The sequence below is a fragment of the Octopus sinensis genome, linkage group LG5, assembly GCF_006345805.1.
Source record: "Octopus sinensis linkage group LG5, ASM634580v1, whole genome shotgun sequence".
Taxonomy (NCBI): Eukaryota; Metazoa; Mollusca; class Cephalopoda; order Octopoda; family Octopodidae; genus Octopus; species Octopus sinensis.
This window is the reverse complement of record NC_043001.1, coordinates 31589047-31609111: the sequence shown is the minus strand read 5'-3', so window position 1 is coordinate 31609111 and position 20065 is coordinate 31589047. Positions and strand designations below refer to the sequence as shown.

Below are 20065 nucleotides of genomic sequence, written 5' to 3'. Positions count from 1 at the left end.
AGTTTATTGATGTTACTGCAAATTAAGCATGTGTATTATTTATGTCTTTTGGATGTAGTGAGAGGTATCCCTCTAACCGCTCAGTCGAAGTCGACTCTCAGTCACTCGTTGGATCAGTGTCCTCCAGTCAGTTCTATCCTGGGCCGCTTCTTTCAGATTGGCTATGTCCATTCCGGTATCACTCTTGATGGTATCAAGCCAGCGGGTTCTTGGTTGGCCTCTTCCTCTCTTGCCACTGACCATTCCGAGCATGATGTCCTTCTCCAGGGATTTTCTCCACATAATATGACCGAAATATGCCAATCTATGCTTGGTGATCCTAGCTTCTAGCGACATTTTCGGCCTTATCTGCTTAATATACTCTATGGATCAAAAGTGAGAGGTATAGTGATCTTAAAATGTTATAGTGGTGTTTTGGGGTCTCTGTACATGAGTCTGGAGGTTTACACAGCATATAATGGATGATAAAAGGGACTGGATTGTTGTGGCAAGGAACTGCAACCCTCATACATCTAGGTGGTCTTTTATTTCAAGGATTTTGTGATTTCACCTTTGCAACATGCACAGCACGCTCAGACATGATGCATCATGATCCATACCAGTTCTGGCCACCTCGGATTTCTCTGCAATATCTGCAAAGGACAAACTAGCTGACTTCACATCATCATAAACTGCACGTGCTCCCCACTATATAATGAAGGTGTACCACTGTTCAGGCATTAGCTCTCTGGTTTCCCTTTTTTTGAATGTCCTCAAGGAATTGGCCAAATAGAATTTATACCTAAATCTTCATTTTATCTTTTACTCTTTACTAGTTTCAGTCATTGGACTGCAGCCATGCTGGAGCACTGCCTTAAAGCATCTAGTCAAACAAATCAACCTCAGTACTTATTTTTTAATTCTGGTATTTATTCTGTTGGTCTGTTTTGCAGACCCACTAAGTTGTAGGGATGTAAACAAACCAACACCAGCTGTCAAATACTGGGTGAAACAAACACAGACAGACACACACATACACATATATATATATATTCAATGGACTTCCATACAGATTCTGTCTACCAAATCCACTCATAAAGTTTTGGTCGACCTGGGGCTATAGTAGAAGACATTTACCCAGGGTATCACACAGTGAGACTGAGCCCAAAACAACATGGTTGTAAAGTGAGCTTCTTAACCACTCAAAGACCTCTTTTCAATACAGTGACTATGAATTAATTATAATGAATCTCATCCCCGCCATCTAGTTCTTTTGACCTCATGAAGCTACCAGTGCACATTGTTTTGACATCAGAAGGTAAATCCACCTTTTGTAAGGTTTGAATACATACAAATGTACTGCAACGCCAATCACAACATATTCGATGTGGTGCTGATAGTATTTTGTTTGGACCCTTTATAATTGTGAGTTCAAATCCTGTCAGTTTACAATATTTGATAACAGATAAAACACACTTTTACCTCCACCACCAAAAAAATGTCTCAAAAACATTACCCCTGGGTCCTATATGTGAAGTTGGGCCTCCCATAAGCTAATTTTGTCCATGATATTCTTAGCAATAGACTTAATTTTACTCCTAATGGTTTATTCTCCCTAGTCTGATTTACTTTTTATATAGAGTAACGTTTTCTGCTACAGCTAACATACTATGAGATTGCAGTGAGATTACTTTAAGCATTATATGCTTTAATGCACTAAAAACATTTTTCTTGTATATGGGTTGCATAAATTGGAGTGCACCTAATATGCCCAGGCATCTTTTATGCCATCAAATAGAATACTCTAATCTCTCCAAGGCTGATAAAATATGTACTGGAATATACTAGGATCAATTCAATTGACAATGCTCTTTTTCCTGCAAACATTTGACACTGTGTTAACTTTAGAAATTATTGCCATTATCATTATTGACATTTTTTGTAATAGATACAGCTTTCTATTAATGAACAAATATGCCACCAACCACAATCACTATGACAAATGTTCTCTCATTTTTACCTCATCCTTTATCTCAGTATGTAACAACTATTTAATTTATCAAGCTCTTAAAATTAAAATCGAAAAGAAAGTAAATTGACCATGTTAGAATTAAACTCAGAAATATAGGAAAGATGCTTATTGTATAACTCTACCATATGTATATAATAGAAATATATATAGCCATCACTTGTACATGAGTATGACTTGGAAATAAGTACTATGCTTTTGCTAACCGTTTTACATGCCTATGTAGTTGCAATCAAAAGTACATAGACACTTTCCCACATTTAGCCTAGCAGAACATCAAAGATGTGACAACATAGCTCCCATGACTTTCGGAAACATTTTTTCATGCTAAGAGTTACTGAAGCATGGAACAGACTGCCGGCATCAGTTGTTAGTTGTCAGAGCACTGCATCCTTCAAAACTTCCATGCTTCCTGAGATTCGCCAACACTACACCTGATTTTCTCCGCTCCATACACACGCAAGCATGTATCTGATTCATACACTGTTCGCTTTCCAGACATTTGTACATTACTGCATATACTTTATACGCACTTTTTGACAAGTTGTGTTGCACCTGAGCACTGTATACAATAATTTCATTATTATTATAAGATTGCACCAGTAGTTGCCTGGTATTCATTTTTAGCTGAGTAAATGAGAATAATGTGAAATGATGTACATTCCTCAAAGACACAATGTTCCATCTGGTCCAGAACACAATCCGATGATGATATGAATGCAAGGTCAACACCTTAACCATTAGGTCACTTGTTAAAAAAGAAAGGTGTATATTTGTTACAGATAATATATACATTATGATCAAAACATGTAGAATTATATTGATTCTCATTCAATAAATTGGTCCCCAAATGCATTCTTTATTTCCTGCACAATGCTTGCATTGACTAGACAGTTTGACAGGAACCAACAAGCCAGAGGACTGTACTGATCTTCTTTGTTTGCTTTGGAATGGTTCCTGTGGATGGATGTCCTTCTTAATGCCAGCCACTTTACAGTGTGTATGTTTTAGCGGCACCAGCACTAGTGAAGTCACCAAGTGGCTCAGAAGACAAGACACTTCAACTGAGTTAGTGTAATACATATACATGTTTTTTTTTAATATCTATATGTATGTATATATGATATATGTATGTATATGTATATATAAAATATATATGCATGTATATGTATATATAATATATGAATATACACATGTATGTATATATATAAGTTACGTTAATTTTTGGCTCAAAAAGCAAAAAGCAAGGCCATGTAGGGGGACATGGAGTTATGTACAGGGTGGTGTTCATGCAAAGAGTTCAGGCCATTTCCGGTCAAGGGAGACTTTGAACCGAGCGGTCGTCAGCATCTTCACTATCTCGTCCAGCAGCTTATTCCACGGATCCGCAACCCGGACGGAGAAAGCCCTTTGATTGAGATGAAATCATCGCAGATAGAGCTTTTCGGAGTGACCCTGCAGCCGACGCTCTGGAGCAGGAGTGAAGAACAGCTCTTTCGAGAGGTTACACTTTCCGCTATATGTATGTGTATGTATTTGTAATATATATATATGTATGTAGTATGTATATATACTATATGTATATATATATATATATATATATATATATATGTATGTAATAATATGTATATGTATATATAATATGTATGTATATATAATAAAAATTTAGTTAGGTGTTAAATAACCTCCTAAGGGATATTAGATATCCAAAGAATTTACTGGTTTTATTACCTATATAAAAAACGTTATGAACTGTCACTCATAACAAATAGGTAAATAAATAAATAAAATAAACATACAGTTTAATGTCTGCTTTCCATGCTGGCATGGGTTGGACGATTTGACTGAGGACTGGCATGACAGATGGCTGCACCAGGCTCCAATCTGATCTGGCAGAGTTTCTGCAGCTGGATGCCCTTCCTAACGCCAGCCGCTCCAAGAGTCTAGTGAGTGCTTTTACATGCCACTGGCACGAGGGCCAGTCAGGTGGTACTGGCGATGGCCAAGCTCAAATAGTGTTTTTTTATGTGCCACCTGCACAGGAGCCAGTCCAGCAGCACTGGCAATGACCTCACTCGAATGTTGTTTTTCACGTGCCACCAGCACAAGTACAAGTAAGGCGACACGGGTTACGATCACGCTCGAATGGTGCTTTTTATGTGCCACTGGCACGGGAGCCAGTCAGCGGCCTTGGCAACAATCATGCTCAGGTGGTACTTTTAACATTCCACTGGCACAGGTACCAGTCAGGCGGTGCTGTCATTAACCACGTCAGTGATTTTGATTGTGATTTCACTTGCCTCAACAGCTCTTTGCAAGAAACGCATAAGTAGGTTGGTTACACCCACACATAGGCCACGGGTTATGGTCTCACTTGGCTTGCCAGGTCTTCTCAAGCACATATAAATATAAATTAGGAATGGAGACAAAAATAATGAATTGAACAATTAAATAATTCAATCATTAAATGATAAATTCAATTCAATTTTATTATTTTATACAAACAAATGACATATCTAGTAAATTACAACTGTTTCTACACCATTAAAAAAACAGGTTTTTTCAAGAATGATAAGATACTGTTTTAAATATAAGGAAGTTTCTTCAGACGGACATATTTTCTTGAATATCTTACGAAAAATAGCAATAGAAAATTTTTATAACTGCTAATGCTTTTCATGTTATATATATATATATATATAATTCAAAATATCATTCAAAATGTGACCGCGTGTGTACCGTTGGCGATTTTTTTTTTCCTCCGTCTTCCCTTCTCTGGGTCTTTCCTTTTCCTATGTTTCTGACGAAGAGCTCCGCTCAAAACGTTAAACCCTCATTCTTCCCTTCCCTCTTGAGCGTCCAATAATACTATATTTGTTCCACGTCCTCGCGTTGTTGTGTTTTCATGTTTGGATTAACTATATATATATATATATGTATTTATAATATATATGTGTGTGTGTATGTATGCATGTTTATATGTGTATATATATATATATATATATATATATATATATATATAGGTAAACAGTAAAAATAATTACAGACATGGACAAGAACATGAAACACCACAGAGACGACACAAGAACCACAGGACGGGACATTCGAAGCCCTCAGTCATCAGTCAAGAACCAGATCATCTTAGCAATTTCGGCTGATAATCTTGATATATATATATATATATATACACACACACACATATTCTGATCAATAAGTATCCGGACTTTTGCCATAGTAATGACACTAAAGCATACTAAGTGAAGTCGTTTGGCACTGATTGACCTTGAACTCTGCTGTGCATATGCACTGAGTTTTAACTTTCTAGCTTAATTTCGCTGTTTACAATAGTGCTTGGAAGGAAGGTGTGTAGTGTGTGATTGACCATGACAAAGAAAGTTGGGCAGAGAATCTGCATCAAATTTTGTCAAAAGCTTGGCAATACCTGCTCAGAGGCCTACTCAAAGTTTTCAATGTTCTTGACACAATTAAAGAGGTGTTGTGCAACTGAAACCCGAGTGTCATTTTGGTCAGCTGAAAGCAGTTTTGGCACAAACTTGGCAAACACACATCTCGTACCCAAATCTTCAGTGATAATGGACTGAACTGAACTGTAACTAGTCTTCACATCCTTTGGTAACTCACAGATGGGGATTCAGTGATTTCCCCTTACAGCTGCACACACATCTGCGATGTTTTTCTCAGCTCTGCTGGTTGTGGGCCTCCCAAAACGTTCGTCAATATCGACATTTTTTCAGCTATCTTGGAAACATCTAAACCACTCATACACTCCTCTCCATACACTTTCTGCAACTTTGCATAGGCCTCTGAGCGGGTACTGCCATGACAACTTTCTCTGTCGTGGTCAGTGCAACAATCACATGCTACACACCTTCCTTCCAAGCACAAACAGCAGAAGTGATCTGTAATGTTAAAACTTTGTGCGCATGCACAGCCGAGTTCAATCTTTGCTAAACAGCTTTACTCTGCATGCTTTAGCTTCGTTACTATGGCAACAGTCCAGATACTTATTGATCAGACTTCATGTTGTTTTAACATGTAGATGCATCAAAGAGTAACTTATTTGGACGTTTTTATATTTCTGTACTAACAAGCATTTGCATGGAAATATTATACATAGTGATTCTCTCATCACTAATTTGGCAAGTAAAATCTGTGCATTGCTGAAGAGGTCCAATAAGACTGAAACATTTCCACATTAGCCAAATAATAATTTTTTTTTTCTCTCCTCTCCACGAAATATTTTTTTTGTTTGATTCTTTGATGCACCTTGTATTAAATATGTTAACACTATTTCACCTATGAGAAAGTGCTTACACCTATATATATATACGAGTATGCTCTTAATATATTAGCGTCTTACAAATAACTTAACATGTTCCCTAAACAGTTTTGCCTCTTCCACTAAAAATTTTCCGTTTTTCTCCTGATTCAAACATTAAACAATATTTCTAACCTTTTGTCTTCTTAACCCAACATATATTACACACCTTCCAGATTTTATCTTTACTTGCTTTTACCACATAATTTTTTTCCCCCTTGAAAATAATTGGTCTCTTATTGTGTGTTAGAATTACAGTTTTAGACAAGTTTTGTGTTGATAGCAATTCTAATGGAAACTCTTTTGTCAGCACCCAGGCTAAAAATCTTTTCTCTTCCACCTGCTTAAGCAACACTTTTGCATTTGACTGAATTACTTTCATTCACTAAATGCTATAACTTACATATTATAGTGTAGCCTTTATGCATCTGAGAGTCATTTAAGACGCCTCATCTCTCTAAAAATTTTAGTTAAAATTTACATTTTCTTAGCACTTTTAAAATAGATTTGTTTTCGGATGTAATTCCCTTTAATTCTTTAACACAGTGTCGCAAGAAGGAGTTGCTAGAATTGGTTTCACATTTCCTTCTCCAGGTAACCATGAAGCCTTCCTCTTTTAGGGAAGGGTGAAATGGAAACTGTGACATTCCTACCTTTCCTACGCATATTAAGTCAAATAAAGTAGGTTACCTATAACTGGTTATCAGAACCAGTTTGTGTACTTTTACCACAGAAATCCTCAACCTTCCCTATGTAGTAGTTTTTTTTTTCTTAATAGATTTACCAATCCTATTTCATTATTCTAAAACAGATGAAATGATTATATAGAAAGCACTACCACATTATTATTACATCACCAAAGACTTTTTGCTTTGTTTGTGCTTCATTCTTAATGATAATTGTTAATTCCTTCCAGGCCTTAGTCTAATTGTAGTTGGGTCACATGAATCTAAGGCAGTTTCTTCCTTTTGTCTTTTTTTCATCTGAAGAAATCATGGAAGATGAGAAGTATTTTCCATCTCAACAACCCAGTAAATAGAAATGTTTATTATTGTAGTTAATTATCAGGTCTTGTAGAAATATATTAGAATATGGCTTCTAATTTATACAGAGGAACACGGGCACCAGCATGGCTCCCTGGGTAAGAAGTTGGTTTCGTAATCATGTTATTCCAAGTTTGACCACACTAGGCAGTGTGTTCATCAATTACTTCATGTCAGGCACAGTGGAATATGATAGTTGGATACTTGCAGAAGCCTGTCAAGTATATATGTATGGATATTGAAAAAAGGATGAGAGAATCAGTGTGCTAAACAAAAATACCTTGTGGTATTAAGTTCCATTACAGTTACTTCCCTTATGAAACCAATGGAATAAGTATTGATACTAATTGATAGTTGACTAAAATCCATGAGGGTAATTCCTCAACATGGTTGCACTCTAATGTTTAAAACTCATAAAAAGGCTGAAGGAAACAAAACAACTGATGTATTTGGGTTAACTTAATGTACACCTTCTAAATAGGCTTTCCTGAAGTTCAAGTTGTGTAGTTGATGTGTAAATAAGTTTCCCCCTAACATTGAGTATGAGATTAATTTATTTGCTCAGCACTGTATTTTGAGTTTGAATCCTGCTGAGGTCAGCTTAGCTTTCTGAGGTTATTGAAATAAAGCACCAGTGAGGTAGTAGGGGTCAATATATGAAGGAATGTTTCCTCCTTGAAATTAGTGATTTTGTACAAAGTCACTAATACAAATGTGACAATTCAAATTATTTACATTATTCCAGAAATAGGGAGATAAGCAATGCAAATTTAATTACTGATGATATTTAAATTTAAAAAATATAGTAAATTCGATATCCCAGATTAGAGGTTCAAATAATCAGAAAATTGTATTAAAATATTACAGACCAACAAACACATATTAGTGCATGTTATGTGTATAATTGCACATAAGATGATCTGTAATGTAGACAAGTTTTAGAAGAGATATAATACCTCCTTACATCCTCTAAAAAACAGATCAGAGGATTGTTGACAGGTAGGGCATCCAGCTGTAAAACATTGTCTCATAAAATTATGTCCAATCCATGCTAGCATCGGGGGAAAAAATGTAAAATCATGATGATGACAATGATTTTGCATACAAAATGTGAAAAAGTACCCTATACATCTAGACAGAGCATAAATTTTACTTTTGCTTGGAAAAGGCTAGCGGTGATTCAGAAGTTTTCCCAGTAACCAGTCTCATCGGATTGTCTTTGTCTAACAACATCACTGAATCTTCAAAGTCCGTAAAATTTTTTCCATGCAAAAAAAAATATATATATATATAATGTGTGTGCTTAACTAAAGATATATACATGTCTGTTGGAACCTACATATATATGTATATATAATACATTTACGTGCATAATATACATGTAGTGTATGTACTTTTCTGTATTATGTTGTACAGCTCCTGAGTTAGGACTTAGTGAATATGTTCTTAGACTACTGATTTAAAAGGTCACAATCCCAAATACTCTGACAACTACAGGATTGTATTGCTTAAACAACCTGCAACCCTCTATTTGTTTCAGTCTGTCTCGCTTCCTTGTTTTTTGTTTTGTTTGTTTTTTTGGTTTTTTTCCTCTCTTTTTAAACCTAAAACTTGTAGTACCTCCACCTAGTTAAAATGTCAAACTCTGTAGAATTATGTATTTTGAAAATGCTCAAATTATTTACATCACGCCTATAAAAATTTTGTTGGTGGAGGGGATGGAATTTGTGTATGGTAGTTTTCAAATCTATCTTAAATATTCAACACATTTTCATCATATTATTGTGTGCAAATGACCAGTCAGAAATGTTTTATATAATTGGTCTTGATTCATTACTCTACATGGAGTAAAGGGTAAAGAGCCCCTGTGGTTATGAATGACCATGAGATTGCACCTAGAAATTTCCCCTCCAAGACACAAGCCTGGCAATCGTTCATGCATACCAGTCTCCCCTCTTCATGCCACCAATGTTATTTAAGGGAAAGGCAAAGGCTGGTTCAGCTTGGCACCAGTGACATGACAACTGACTTCTACAGTTGAGTGACCTGAAGCAACATGAAGTAGAGTGTCTTGCTCAAGAACACAACACAGAGCCTGGTCTGAGAATCAAACTCAGTACCTCATGATTATGAGCCTGACACTCTAACCACTGAGCCTTGCACCTTCATATTTCACTAAATGATATCGTCATTATTTAATATCCACTTTTCCATGAATACCAGGTCTTGATGCAAATTTTCTACAGCTAAATGCCCTTTCTACCACCAAATCTCATCTGTTTCCAGGTAAAATAATATTTCCCCATGGCCAGATATGTTTTACATGGAAGGATAGAAATAAACATTGCTTATATGACAGTACTGCTTATTTACATCCATCATAATATCAGGACAAGGGTACACACACACACATATACAATGGGCTCCTTTCAGTTTCCATCTACCAAATCCACTCACTAGGCTTTGGTCAGCCTGGAGTTAGAGTAGTAGCCATTTGCTCAAGGTGCCATGCTGTAGGACTGATCACTTGACCACACAGTTGCAAAGCAAGCTTCTCAACCACACAGCCATGGCTGTACCTGTTGATATTAGAATAATATTATTGAAGTATGAGTGAAAAAAAAAGTATCCCAGGTGAGATGGTTCATTTGAAGTTTTGATTGTCTACTCATGAGAAAACCTTCAGATTTTCACGTTCATTTTTGTGTGCTGAAATCTTTTCCATCATTGTCACTTTCTTACTGATAAACATCTCAGTTTTAATCTCTTCTCATCATGCTTGCTCTTCCCCTTTTTCATTTTGCTTCTCCCTTTTTGCAAATCTCTTAGCACACTGTTTTCTGCTCTGTTCTTGATACTCTCTTCTCACTGACCTTTTCTCTTACTTGCCATGTTGCTCTCTTCCCTCATACTGATGTCCTTTTCTCATTTCTCTCGCCTCCCCTTTTGTCGTCTTGTCTTTTCTGAATCTTTCTTTCCTCTCATATACACAATGTCTTAAGATCTACTATTCTATAACTGAAATCTTGAGTTTGGGATTTATTATCCCATATCTGTAGTGATAAATTCTGGTTATTCCTCATAAAACAGAAACTGTTTGCTTCCAGAATACCCCAGAAGAGATTGTGAGATATGTTGTCTCAATTAAACTTATGAAAACAAGAAAGTAATTAATCATAAAATGTAATCCCAACAAAACACCACAGGTTTAAGTTCAAGATAGACTAACATTAAATCTTAAAATTCACTAACCCAATATTCACTTTGCGATCAAGAAAAGATAATGCTATACACACACTCATATATACACAAGCATTAGCTAGAATTTAACCCTTTAGCATTCAGACTAATTTATTAAATGTAATGTTTATGTATCCATATTTTTAAAAATTAATCACGTATTATCTTGTAGCTTCAAGATTTTGAAGATGTAATCATTTAATTTTAGAATGACATTGTAGGGTAGGTGGGAGAGACTCGGTCTGGTTAGTTTGAACATAAAACAGGTAGACCATTTGGGCCGGATATGGCCGGTTCAAATGTTAAAGGGTTAAAGTGATTAGCTCTCAGTAAACTGTGTAGTTCTCTTCTTCTATTTGACACCTTAGAAAATGCATCTTTTATTTTTTTATGCTGATGATCTAAAATTTAATAATGAATTAAGGATAGCTTAAACTTTTGTGATATCTAAGTTTTGATAATTTAATGGGAACCAAAATATCTGTGTGAATTGGAGGTTTTATAGATTTGGAAAAAGTCACTTGTACCTTAAATTATTATTGTCCACCACCACCGTTGCTAAGAGACAGTAATATTTAGGGATTAACTAAAAGAAAAAGATGTTTTAAAACATCTCTTCATTTTAAGCTTTATTCTACTCCCCATTTTTTAAAAGAAATATGACTAGCTGTCGATGTGACTTCTGGTAATCATTACTGCAATTAGCTTTTCATTTCCTTTATCTAAATGGCAGGAAGCACTCTTATGTTTTACTATATCTCCACTCCATAAATCTAATTATTTTTAGTATATAATTCCTTTCCTTCTTATATTTTTAGGAGTAGTACTTGTAGAAGTATTTAGGGCTAATCTAAAGAGAAAATATATCTAGGGTTGATAAAGATTTGGTTAATTAAATCTATTCTAGTATATGACTGGTCCTTCTTTTATCTTAGAATGAAATGGTCAAGTCAAAATCCAGCAGGATTTGATCACTATGTAATTATCTTTACACATCTCTGATCTTTATTTTGTCAAGATGTTGGATTATCTAAACTTTTTTGCAATATTTTAGTACCTGTTGGCACTTACAAGTTGCCAGTGCCATCTTAAGTAATGAACGCACTTGGCAGTTGACTGAGGGCCTCACAGGTCTATAGTCCCAATCATGATCTATGTATGCTTGATGTCAATAACTAAATACTAAAGGACTGAATGCATTGATTTGCCTAGAGGTCCTATAATGCTACTAAGACAGCTCAGCAAGTTGCATATTATATATTTAATGTAGTGTCATTACACACACACGAGGAGATGCTGAAAAGGCCCTGGTTTTGGAAAAAGAAAATACAAGAGGACCAGTTAATTATGATTTTATTCAGCCTATTCTCCTCCCAGATCACACTTATTGCAGCAGCTCTTCAGTTTTACTAAGCCTTGCAAAAAAATTTGAAGGGTTAGGTCTTCAACCAAGCCCTTCATGAGACCCTTTAAAACCAGGAACTTTTCAGCACGCATCGTGTTATTTGGATAGATTAAATCTTCTTTTTCGTATGAATTCCAATTTACTTCTTTGTAAAATATTTAATAATCGTTGCATTTAAATAACTTAAATGAGGTAAACCCTAAGCTTCTCTGTTTCCACGAATTGGTATTACTTAACAAGACACCTTTGCTTTTTTTTTTTCTTTCAGTTTAAACTTTTTTTTTTTTTTTTCGTAATCCCTATTTGTGTCGGAAAAGATTGTCTGCTAACCCATTCAGATACATCTGTTTTTGTGCGAGTGTCTCTCTTCGTATTTTGATTCAAAATAACTCTATTTTATTATCAATAAACTGAAGAAACCCTAATCAAGGCAAGACCGAAAAATATTGACTTATCTCCCTTTCATTGAATTATGTTCATCGATAAAATATATCGTACCATTGAAATTTTATAATTCAGCAGTTAAACTTTATTGTAGTGTATAATAAAAACAGAGATGATGTATGTTTGTCACTCGTGAGTGGAATTACAGGATGTTTGAAAATGTTAATCGCACGGTACACTACGACGTATCTATTTTTCTGACTCATGATAGTACGAACCATAGCATAGCAATTGTAATGACTATCCTTATCTAACTATAATAGCATTTGGATTAACTTTATCAATACTTTTCCCCCATTCTTCCGTATTTTGATTCTACTGGCTAATAGGGTTAATTTTTAAACTTCTTTCTCCAGTTCCTTTTCACTTTTATGAATGTGTAACAGAAACAGTAAAGCATCGTGTTAAATGTCTTAAATATTTCGCCCAAGGACAGTCCTAATTAAGTAGACTTACGTTCCAACTGTGGCCATCCTGTCTTCTCCCCACCACTCCTTTCGGTATTGTGTATCTAAGATAATATAACCCGACGAAGCCTTCCCTTTTTAAGGCAGCAGGGTGAGATATGAAACAGATTTAACTATTATTTCTGGCCTGTAGAGGTTTCCTCTATAAATATTTAATTCCATCCCTCTGCATTCTAAACTGAAATCCTGAAGGGTCCGGCTGTTTCATCTGCCCACTCGCTCTTCTCTATTTTTTTTTTACTAAATTAAGGGTCGATTTCGCAACAGATTTGTAGATTTCGACCAGTGAATGTTAAATCCAATTATCAGTTTTGTGATAAGTCTGTTAGTATATTTAATTCCAGATACATGTTTTCGATACAATTTCAGATTAAAACTAGTGTTGAAAATTTACACATTTACATGTACAGACACCTGAGATTTTAAATATAAACTATATTAATATTATACTAGGGATGGGGATTTGACATTTAAGGAAACAGTTTAATATATTATCATATTTATTTTAATGTTCTTAAATTATCTCAAAAATAACTATAAAATATTCTCTTTTCATTTTTATTTTTTTAATAATTATGATAACGTCACTTTTCCTTATATTCAATATAATTACCTTTAAGTCGCCTTATACTTTTAATTCAAGTTCCTTTCAAATAGAAAAAGGCTCGCTGCATTATATATACTCGTGTATAAACACTTATTTCGAATTTCGGCGGTGGGGGTCTTTACCAATCACAAATTAGTGTTTGTATATTGTTGTGCGCGTGTGTATGTATGTGTGTGTGTGTGTGTGTGTGTGTGTGATTGAAATTAATTTAGAAATATTTAGTGTTTTTCCTCATATACGCGCACGCTACATAGAACACATCAAACTGTTTTAGAGAAATGATTTCAGATAGTGCTCAGCTGATGGAGATACTGACTGCAATACTAAAAGGTTTGTTGTTTGTGTGTGTTCGTGGCGTAATGTATTTGTTTTAATGTGTGCAAATGTGCATGCTTAAGATCTGATGTTTCTTTATAGATAGAGGCAGCTCTAGTTACTATGTATCTTTGCAGCTGATCTCGCAGGTATATAGGAGAGAAATCGCCTTTGCAAAACAACTAAAACTGTATGTAGAGTGGTGGCAAGCGTCGTCATGATGGTAATGGTTTTGTTTGTTGCTGCTGCTAGTAGCAGTCTGCGACGCGCTTTACATGATGATGGAGCGGAGGGGAGCCAAGCGTAGGGTGGCTCCGGTTTAACTAACCAACCGACCGACCAACCAGCCAGACAACTTGCTTGTGGTTAAAGTTAAAAAGTCAGCTGTGTCTGTGCGCATTCACTAACGCTAACACTAGGCCAGTGCTGCTTTTCCTTCCATAGTACCAGCAGAACTGTTGACCTAAAATAACTTCTTGTTTCACGGCATACCATATAGACAGATAACACAGTCGGGTTGCGAAACGTCGATAAAAGCAGCCCTGCGATTGGCTGAGTATAAATAATTGTAGTTGGTTGTTGGGAATGTGGACCAATTATGGACTGCGTGACTGAGAAGAGTGCGAGTACGTGTGTGCGGTGCGTGCGTGCGTGTATGTCCGCGCGCGCGGGCTGACGTGTGTGTGTGTGTGCCTGCACGGCTGTCTGTCAGTTTCTAGCTTGCCTGCATCATAGGCAAGCAGACATTCGTTTTCTAGCTGGATTTTGTATTTATTTATTTTTGTAAGCTCCCTCTCTCTCTCAAACCATCTGTATGGTATGTTGAGCGCTGTGTCTTGATCCTAACTGTCTGTTCGGCCTGTCTATATTACTGTACTTTCTACCACAACTCTACTGGGCTCTCTTTAACAGCTGGTGGTGTTCTCGTTGGATTGACTCTTAGATATATACCACAGAACAACTAGATTGGACACTAGACAACTTTCCTGTCTTTTCGTGTTTTGTGTCGTGTTTATATATATATATATACATACATACATAACGTATACAGAAAAAAAAACATTTAATCAAGTATCTGTTTCATTACAATCAACAGACAAGTGCCCTTTTTTTACAACACTTTTGCATCTATCTGTGCGTGTTTTTTTTCGATTGTGTTTAAACTTCCATTTACACCACCTATTAGTCTTTCTTCATACGCTGACTATATTCTAAATCGACCACCTTCGCAAAATCAACGAAATCGAATGATCGACCGTATGTTTTGCAGGAAAATGTTCGTCTCTGGACACTCGGTTGCCGATTGCCGTGTAAAATCGTGTTTAGTAGTTTTCCCCATCTCTCTACTTCCTTATCATTGTTATTGTTTCTCTTCTCTGCAGCAGCACCGATGAAGAAGAAAAGTATTTCGCTATAGCTTTGGATGCTGACTCCCTCTCTCTTTCTCCATCTCTCTATCTCCCTCTCTCTCTCTCGCATTCTCATCTACTCTTTTGCAAAACTTGGCAGTTTCACCTGTCAGATGTGAAGTAAGCTTTTACGCCAGCATACTTTTTTCTAAGGTATGGCCTTCTGCATACTGAATTCAAAGGATTACAGAATTAATCATGTTGGAGATGACTACACCTAATTCATTGATGAGTGAAAAATCTTTTATAGCAAACCAGGCGATCTGGCTACAGCATGAGCAGATGGCTCATCTGCAGACGATCAGGTTGAAGCGTATGTACCGTCTTCATTTTATTATTAACTATTATTGTTGTTGTGTTTATTACAGAAACCTGTGTAATTTGTGCCCTAAACTTATCCCTGTTCCGGAACGCCCGCCCGTAACAAATAGCAGTAAGATTACCGCGGTCGATTTTTATATCAATTATGACCCCATTCTTACAATGTAACCTTGTATTTAAAATAAATGTTGTTATCTTAATGCGACAGTGAGTTAACAACAGTGTACCACTCTGTTTCAGTTCTCGAGAGCATTGCTGACACTCTTACCTAGGACTTGAACGTTAACACTTCCTGTTTCTACTCTGGTTTCTTTTCCCCCCTGTGCATAACTTGTCTACATAATTTGATATTGTTGTTCTCATTTTTTGAAACTGATAGCTTTTACCTTTAGTCTAGTGACAAACAGATTATCTTTCTTTTTTTTTCTCTCTCTCTCTCGATCGCTGCTTATGTTATTCGAACTAGCTGCCATGATTATTCAGTTCCTCTTTTCTTTCTTTCTTTCTTTTTTTTTGCTCTTAATTGTGTATCTGGTTGTTTGTTGCGACCACGTGCGAAATTAATAGCCACTTGTACTGTGCTGGTCTCCTTTCTCTATTTTTTTTCTCGCTCCTTGTCTCGTTGCTACACGATGATGTCCCTGAGACTGGCGGTGTTAATTGTTCGATCTCTGCGTGTGTACTTGTAATATATATATATTCAGATAACGTCTGCTTCTTTCGGTTGTGACCTTATCTACAAGTGTGAGTCCCTCTCTTATGCGAGGTCTTGTGTCAGTTTCCCCCCATGACTGCTGGACATGAAAATCGGTGTTGCTCCGCTTAGCATCTTTGTTTATTGATCCGCCCGCCTTGTGGTCCTGTTGCTGGCAACCCTTTCTTTATAGATTTATATGTTCGACCGCACCGTCTTCCCATTTACTGTATACACATAACACTTACTAAACACGTATATGTAATGTGTACATATGTATATATATATATATATATGTGTGTGTGTGTGTGTGTTTGAAATATATTGCATTTTATGTATGTATGTATAATATTATGGAAATAAAGAAATCATCTTTGGATTGATGCAGATACAAAAAAAAAAGCCCACGTCTACAGCTAAACTTGCAATCAAAGTCTCCCTTATTAATCCACTCGTGACTGGCTACTATTCTATATTTTATGAATATCAATCTGGTCGGCGCGCCGTTAGACACACCCAGTTTAGAAGCGGCTTGGTAACAGCACTGGTTAGCGACCAATTCGCATACGATTATCTTTCTCCGTCTTATTTTGCTTTCAAACTCGGCTAGAATGATTTTTTTGAAATTTTATTTTCAAATAAGGATTAAGAATATTTGGGTTATTCTTTAATATATAGTTTTCATTTCTAATTTTAGTTTTTATTTTTTCATTTTATTATTATTATTATTATGAGTTCCTTTATTATTTTTAATTGAGTTTTTTTGGGAAGACTTCAAAAATTATTTGAATGTTTCAAATATTTTCTTTTAAATGCGCTCTTTCACTCTCGTATTCACGTATATATAAATTTTATTTCCATATATAACATATAAACATGTACATTTTTTAGAACATTGTCATTTTATAAGATTTTGCTGGCAAATTTTTTAATTAACATAAACATTTATTTACATTAAAGAAAATTACCGGAGTACTTAACATTTTTCATCTATTTCTATATATTCATTATAAACACCGTGTGTGTACACATAAACAAATATATATATATTGTTCCAACAGGTCCTTCTTGACTGTGATGGCTAAAACTAAACATTCGTATGTGTATATGCATGTATGTATGTGTATGCACACATGAGGAAGTAATGTATGATAATTATCCTTTTGTCTGCTTCGAATAGTATATATAAACTGATCAAAAGCATCACAAAAATAAAAATTAATTGTCCATTCTTTGTTTTAATTTTATAGATTGTTGCCAGTCTTGTTAGTAATTCTTTTGTGAAGAAGGCTTTTTAATAAAGAAGTGAAATATTTGATGTGATGATCAGACGGCATCCTTCAATATGATTATGTATGTTTTATGTGTGTGTGTGGGTATCTATATATTAAATCCAGAATTTGTGTTTACATTATTTTGTATTTGTCACTCTCCCCCACTCAAAATAGAGATGGCTATTAAAAGTTTTACAATTTAGCGTTGCGGGACTTCTTATTCTATACCTATGTAATTAGAAGTGCTATGATTACTTTTATTAAAGTATATGACAATAGCTGGCTAATCAAGCATAACCAACCAAGAAAAACGACAATGAATGAATTGTATGGTATGGTGTGTGTGTGTGGTTTTCAGAGCTTGTGAGAAATTCCTAGCCAGAGTTATCTAATCTTATGTGTCTGATGAAATATCTTTTCACTGTTGTTTTTGTCGAATCTTGACTCAGAAATGACGTGTTTTTCAATTTAATTACATTCCCAGTTTCTAAGATATCTTTTTAGATACAGGGAAGTGGGGGGGGGGGGTGTTTTGTTTTTTTTTTTCTGTTTTCCATTTATTTTTACTGTCATCTTTGTTCACTTCTTGTATCTATATTAAAACAACTCTTGTGCTTCTAAATTCCGTCATGTGACACTTGCCAATGTTCTGTACATTGTGTTGAACATTAATATCGCAGATTGGATGGCTTATGTGACACAAATAGTATTGTGATGTGTATATGTTAATGTCATGAGCAATATTTCATAGTTGGGTTTTGCTTATGACACATTCAGTGGCCCACAGGCGCATATTTATGACATAAGCAATATTGCAAAGGCGTGTGTGTGTGTGTAGAACCAGAAATAAATTATGGAATGCTTGTTCTTAGCCTTAGTAACTAGTAAAAGTTTGATTTTAATTTTGTTATTTTCTTACTTGGTTTGGTTTCATTTTGTCTGTTACTTTTTCTTCCACTGTCTTTAATTTTCTTAAACTTTCTGTATTTTATCCCATCCTAAGTCCACTTGCTTCTCCTCCATCTATTCATAACCCCCCCCCCCCCCTCACTCTATACAGAATCTGGTCAAGAGTTTACTTCTAATCTTCAGAAATGTTCATGATCATAACTTGCCCAAATTATTTCGATTTTTTAAGTGTTAGACTTAATCCAAACCAAAACCTAGCCCTCTGTTGCAAGCATTCAGGGCCCAGCCACTTGAGCATAACTTACTTCCTCCCACTATTCTCAGAGACCCTGAAAAAGGTTTATTGGTACTGTCCTTTCTCTTGATTAAATCATGTAAAACCAAAGGGAAAAAAATCTTTCAGCTTTGTAGGACCTGGGGAAATTACTTCTGATTCACCTTTTGAAATTAACTATTTCAGTTAACTTCATTTGCAAGCTCTCTAATGTTCTGGGACAATAGATTTATTTATATCTTGGTCAGGAACACCAACATAAAACATACTAAAGTGAACAGTAGGAAAATGAATTGATTACATAATATATTGCTTCGACTAGTAGTGGGTGGGACATAACATTTAAAGCATAGCTGGAATACTCCATCTCATGACCAAAACTTAAATAAACTGGCAGTAAATTTCAAAGAACATATTATGTGTGTTAGTTATTATCATATCTTAAGTATTCTAACCATTGAAAAACAAAAGGGGTTTGAAATACACTAGGTTACATTTTAGATGCCTGAATTTTCTGGGAGTTATTTTATCAAGTTAACTCTAATTTTTTTTACATAAGTAACTCGATAATATCTGTTACTAGATTATGTACCAATCCTATTGTTATTATATCTAAAGTTGCTGAGGTAACTTTAGATCAACTGGATATTGAACCACTTGCTCATTGGGTACAATCAGATTTGATGCATTAGTTTGGTTGTATTTTTAAACCAAACACTTTAGTCTATATTGCCTTAGTTCACATCAATATCAGGAAGGAGCAACTAGATCATTTGGAAAATAGTATCTGTTATATTCATACATCCTACATAGGAAGGGAGAGTTATCACTGGTCTGTTATATATCCAGAGTTGAGCACTGACACTTTAAAGTCTTTCCTTAGTTATACAGGAAGTGACCCTAACTCACATTTCAATCTATTACTAAATAAGTGTTATATGAACCAATTTTAAAAATAATTTAACTATGACGTTTCTAAGTTTACAAAGGACAAGTGCTTTCAGAAACAAAATCTCATTCAATTTTATACTGGCCTTTAATACATAAATTATGAAATAAACACACACATATACATATATGACCATTTAGTATTCTGTATTGTTATCAGTTTCCTCTGGTGGCTTCTTCTTGTTGATTTTCTTTAATGTTACTTTTATGCTGCTCAGAATTATAAAGTTTCAAATAAAATGAATGCAAGTTTGTTTTACAATATTTAATTTAGATATGTTATTATTTTCTCAACAAAAACATTTAACAACACTTAGTAAATATTAAAATTGTACTGCACCTTAATGACAATAATATACACTTGCTAG

General features: G+C 35.2%; 1 protein-coding gene across 9 annotated transcripts in view; it reads left to right on the top strand.

Annotated features, from left to right (window-relative positions):
* LOC115211760 (dual specificity tyrosine-phosphorylation-regulated kinase 1A) overlaps positions 1-20065 on the top strand; it is a 509539-nt gene that overhangs the window by 389594 nt on the left and 99880 nt on the right. For 4 of the 9 annotated variants that reach the window (XR_004999371.1, XR_004999370.1, XM_036503298.1 and 1 more), the window contains exon 1: positions 14544-15590. The exons of 2 other annotated variants lie outside the window; for them this stretch is intronic. Coding sequence is in view for 5 of the 7 variants with exons in the window: in XM_036503298.1 (XP_036359191.1) it covers positions 15476-15590 (115 nt within the window). In the remaining 2 variants the exon portion in view is untranslated. Of the gene's footprint in view, positions 1-14543; positions 15591-20065 lie in introns of those variants that run through there. 3 more of the 9 variants (XM_036503297.1, XM_029780425.2, XM_029780427.2) reach the window with 2 other exon arrangements.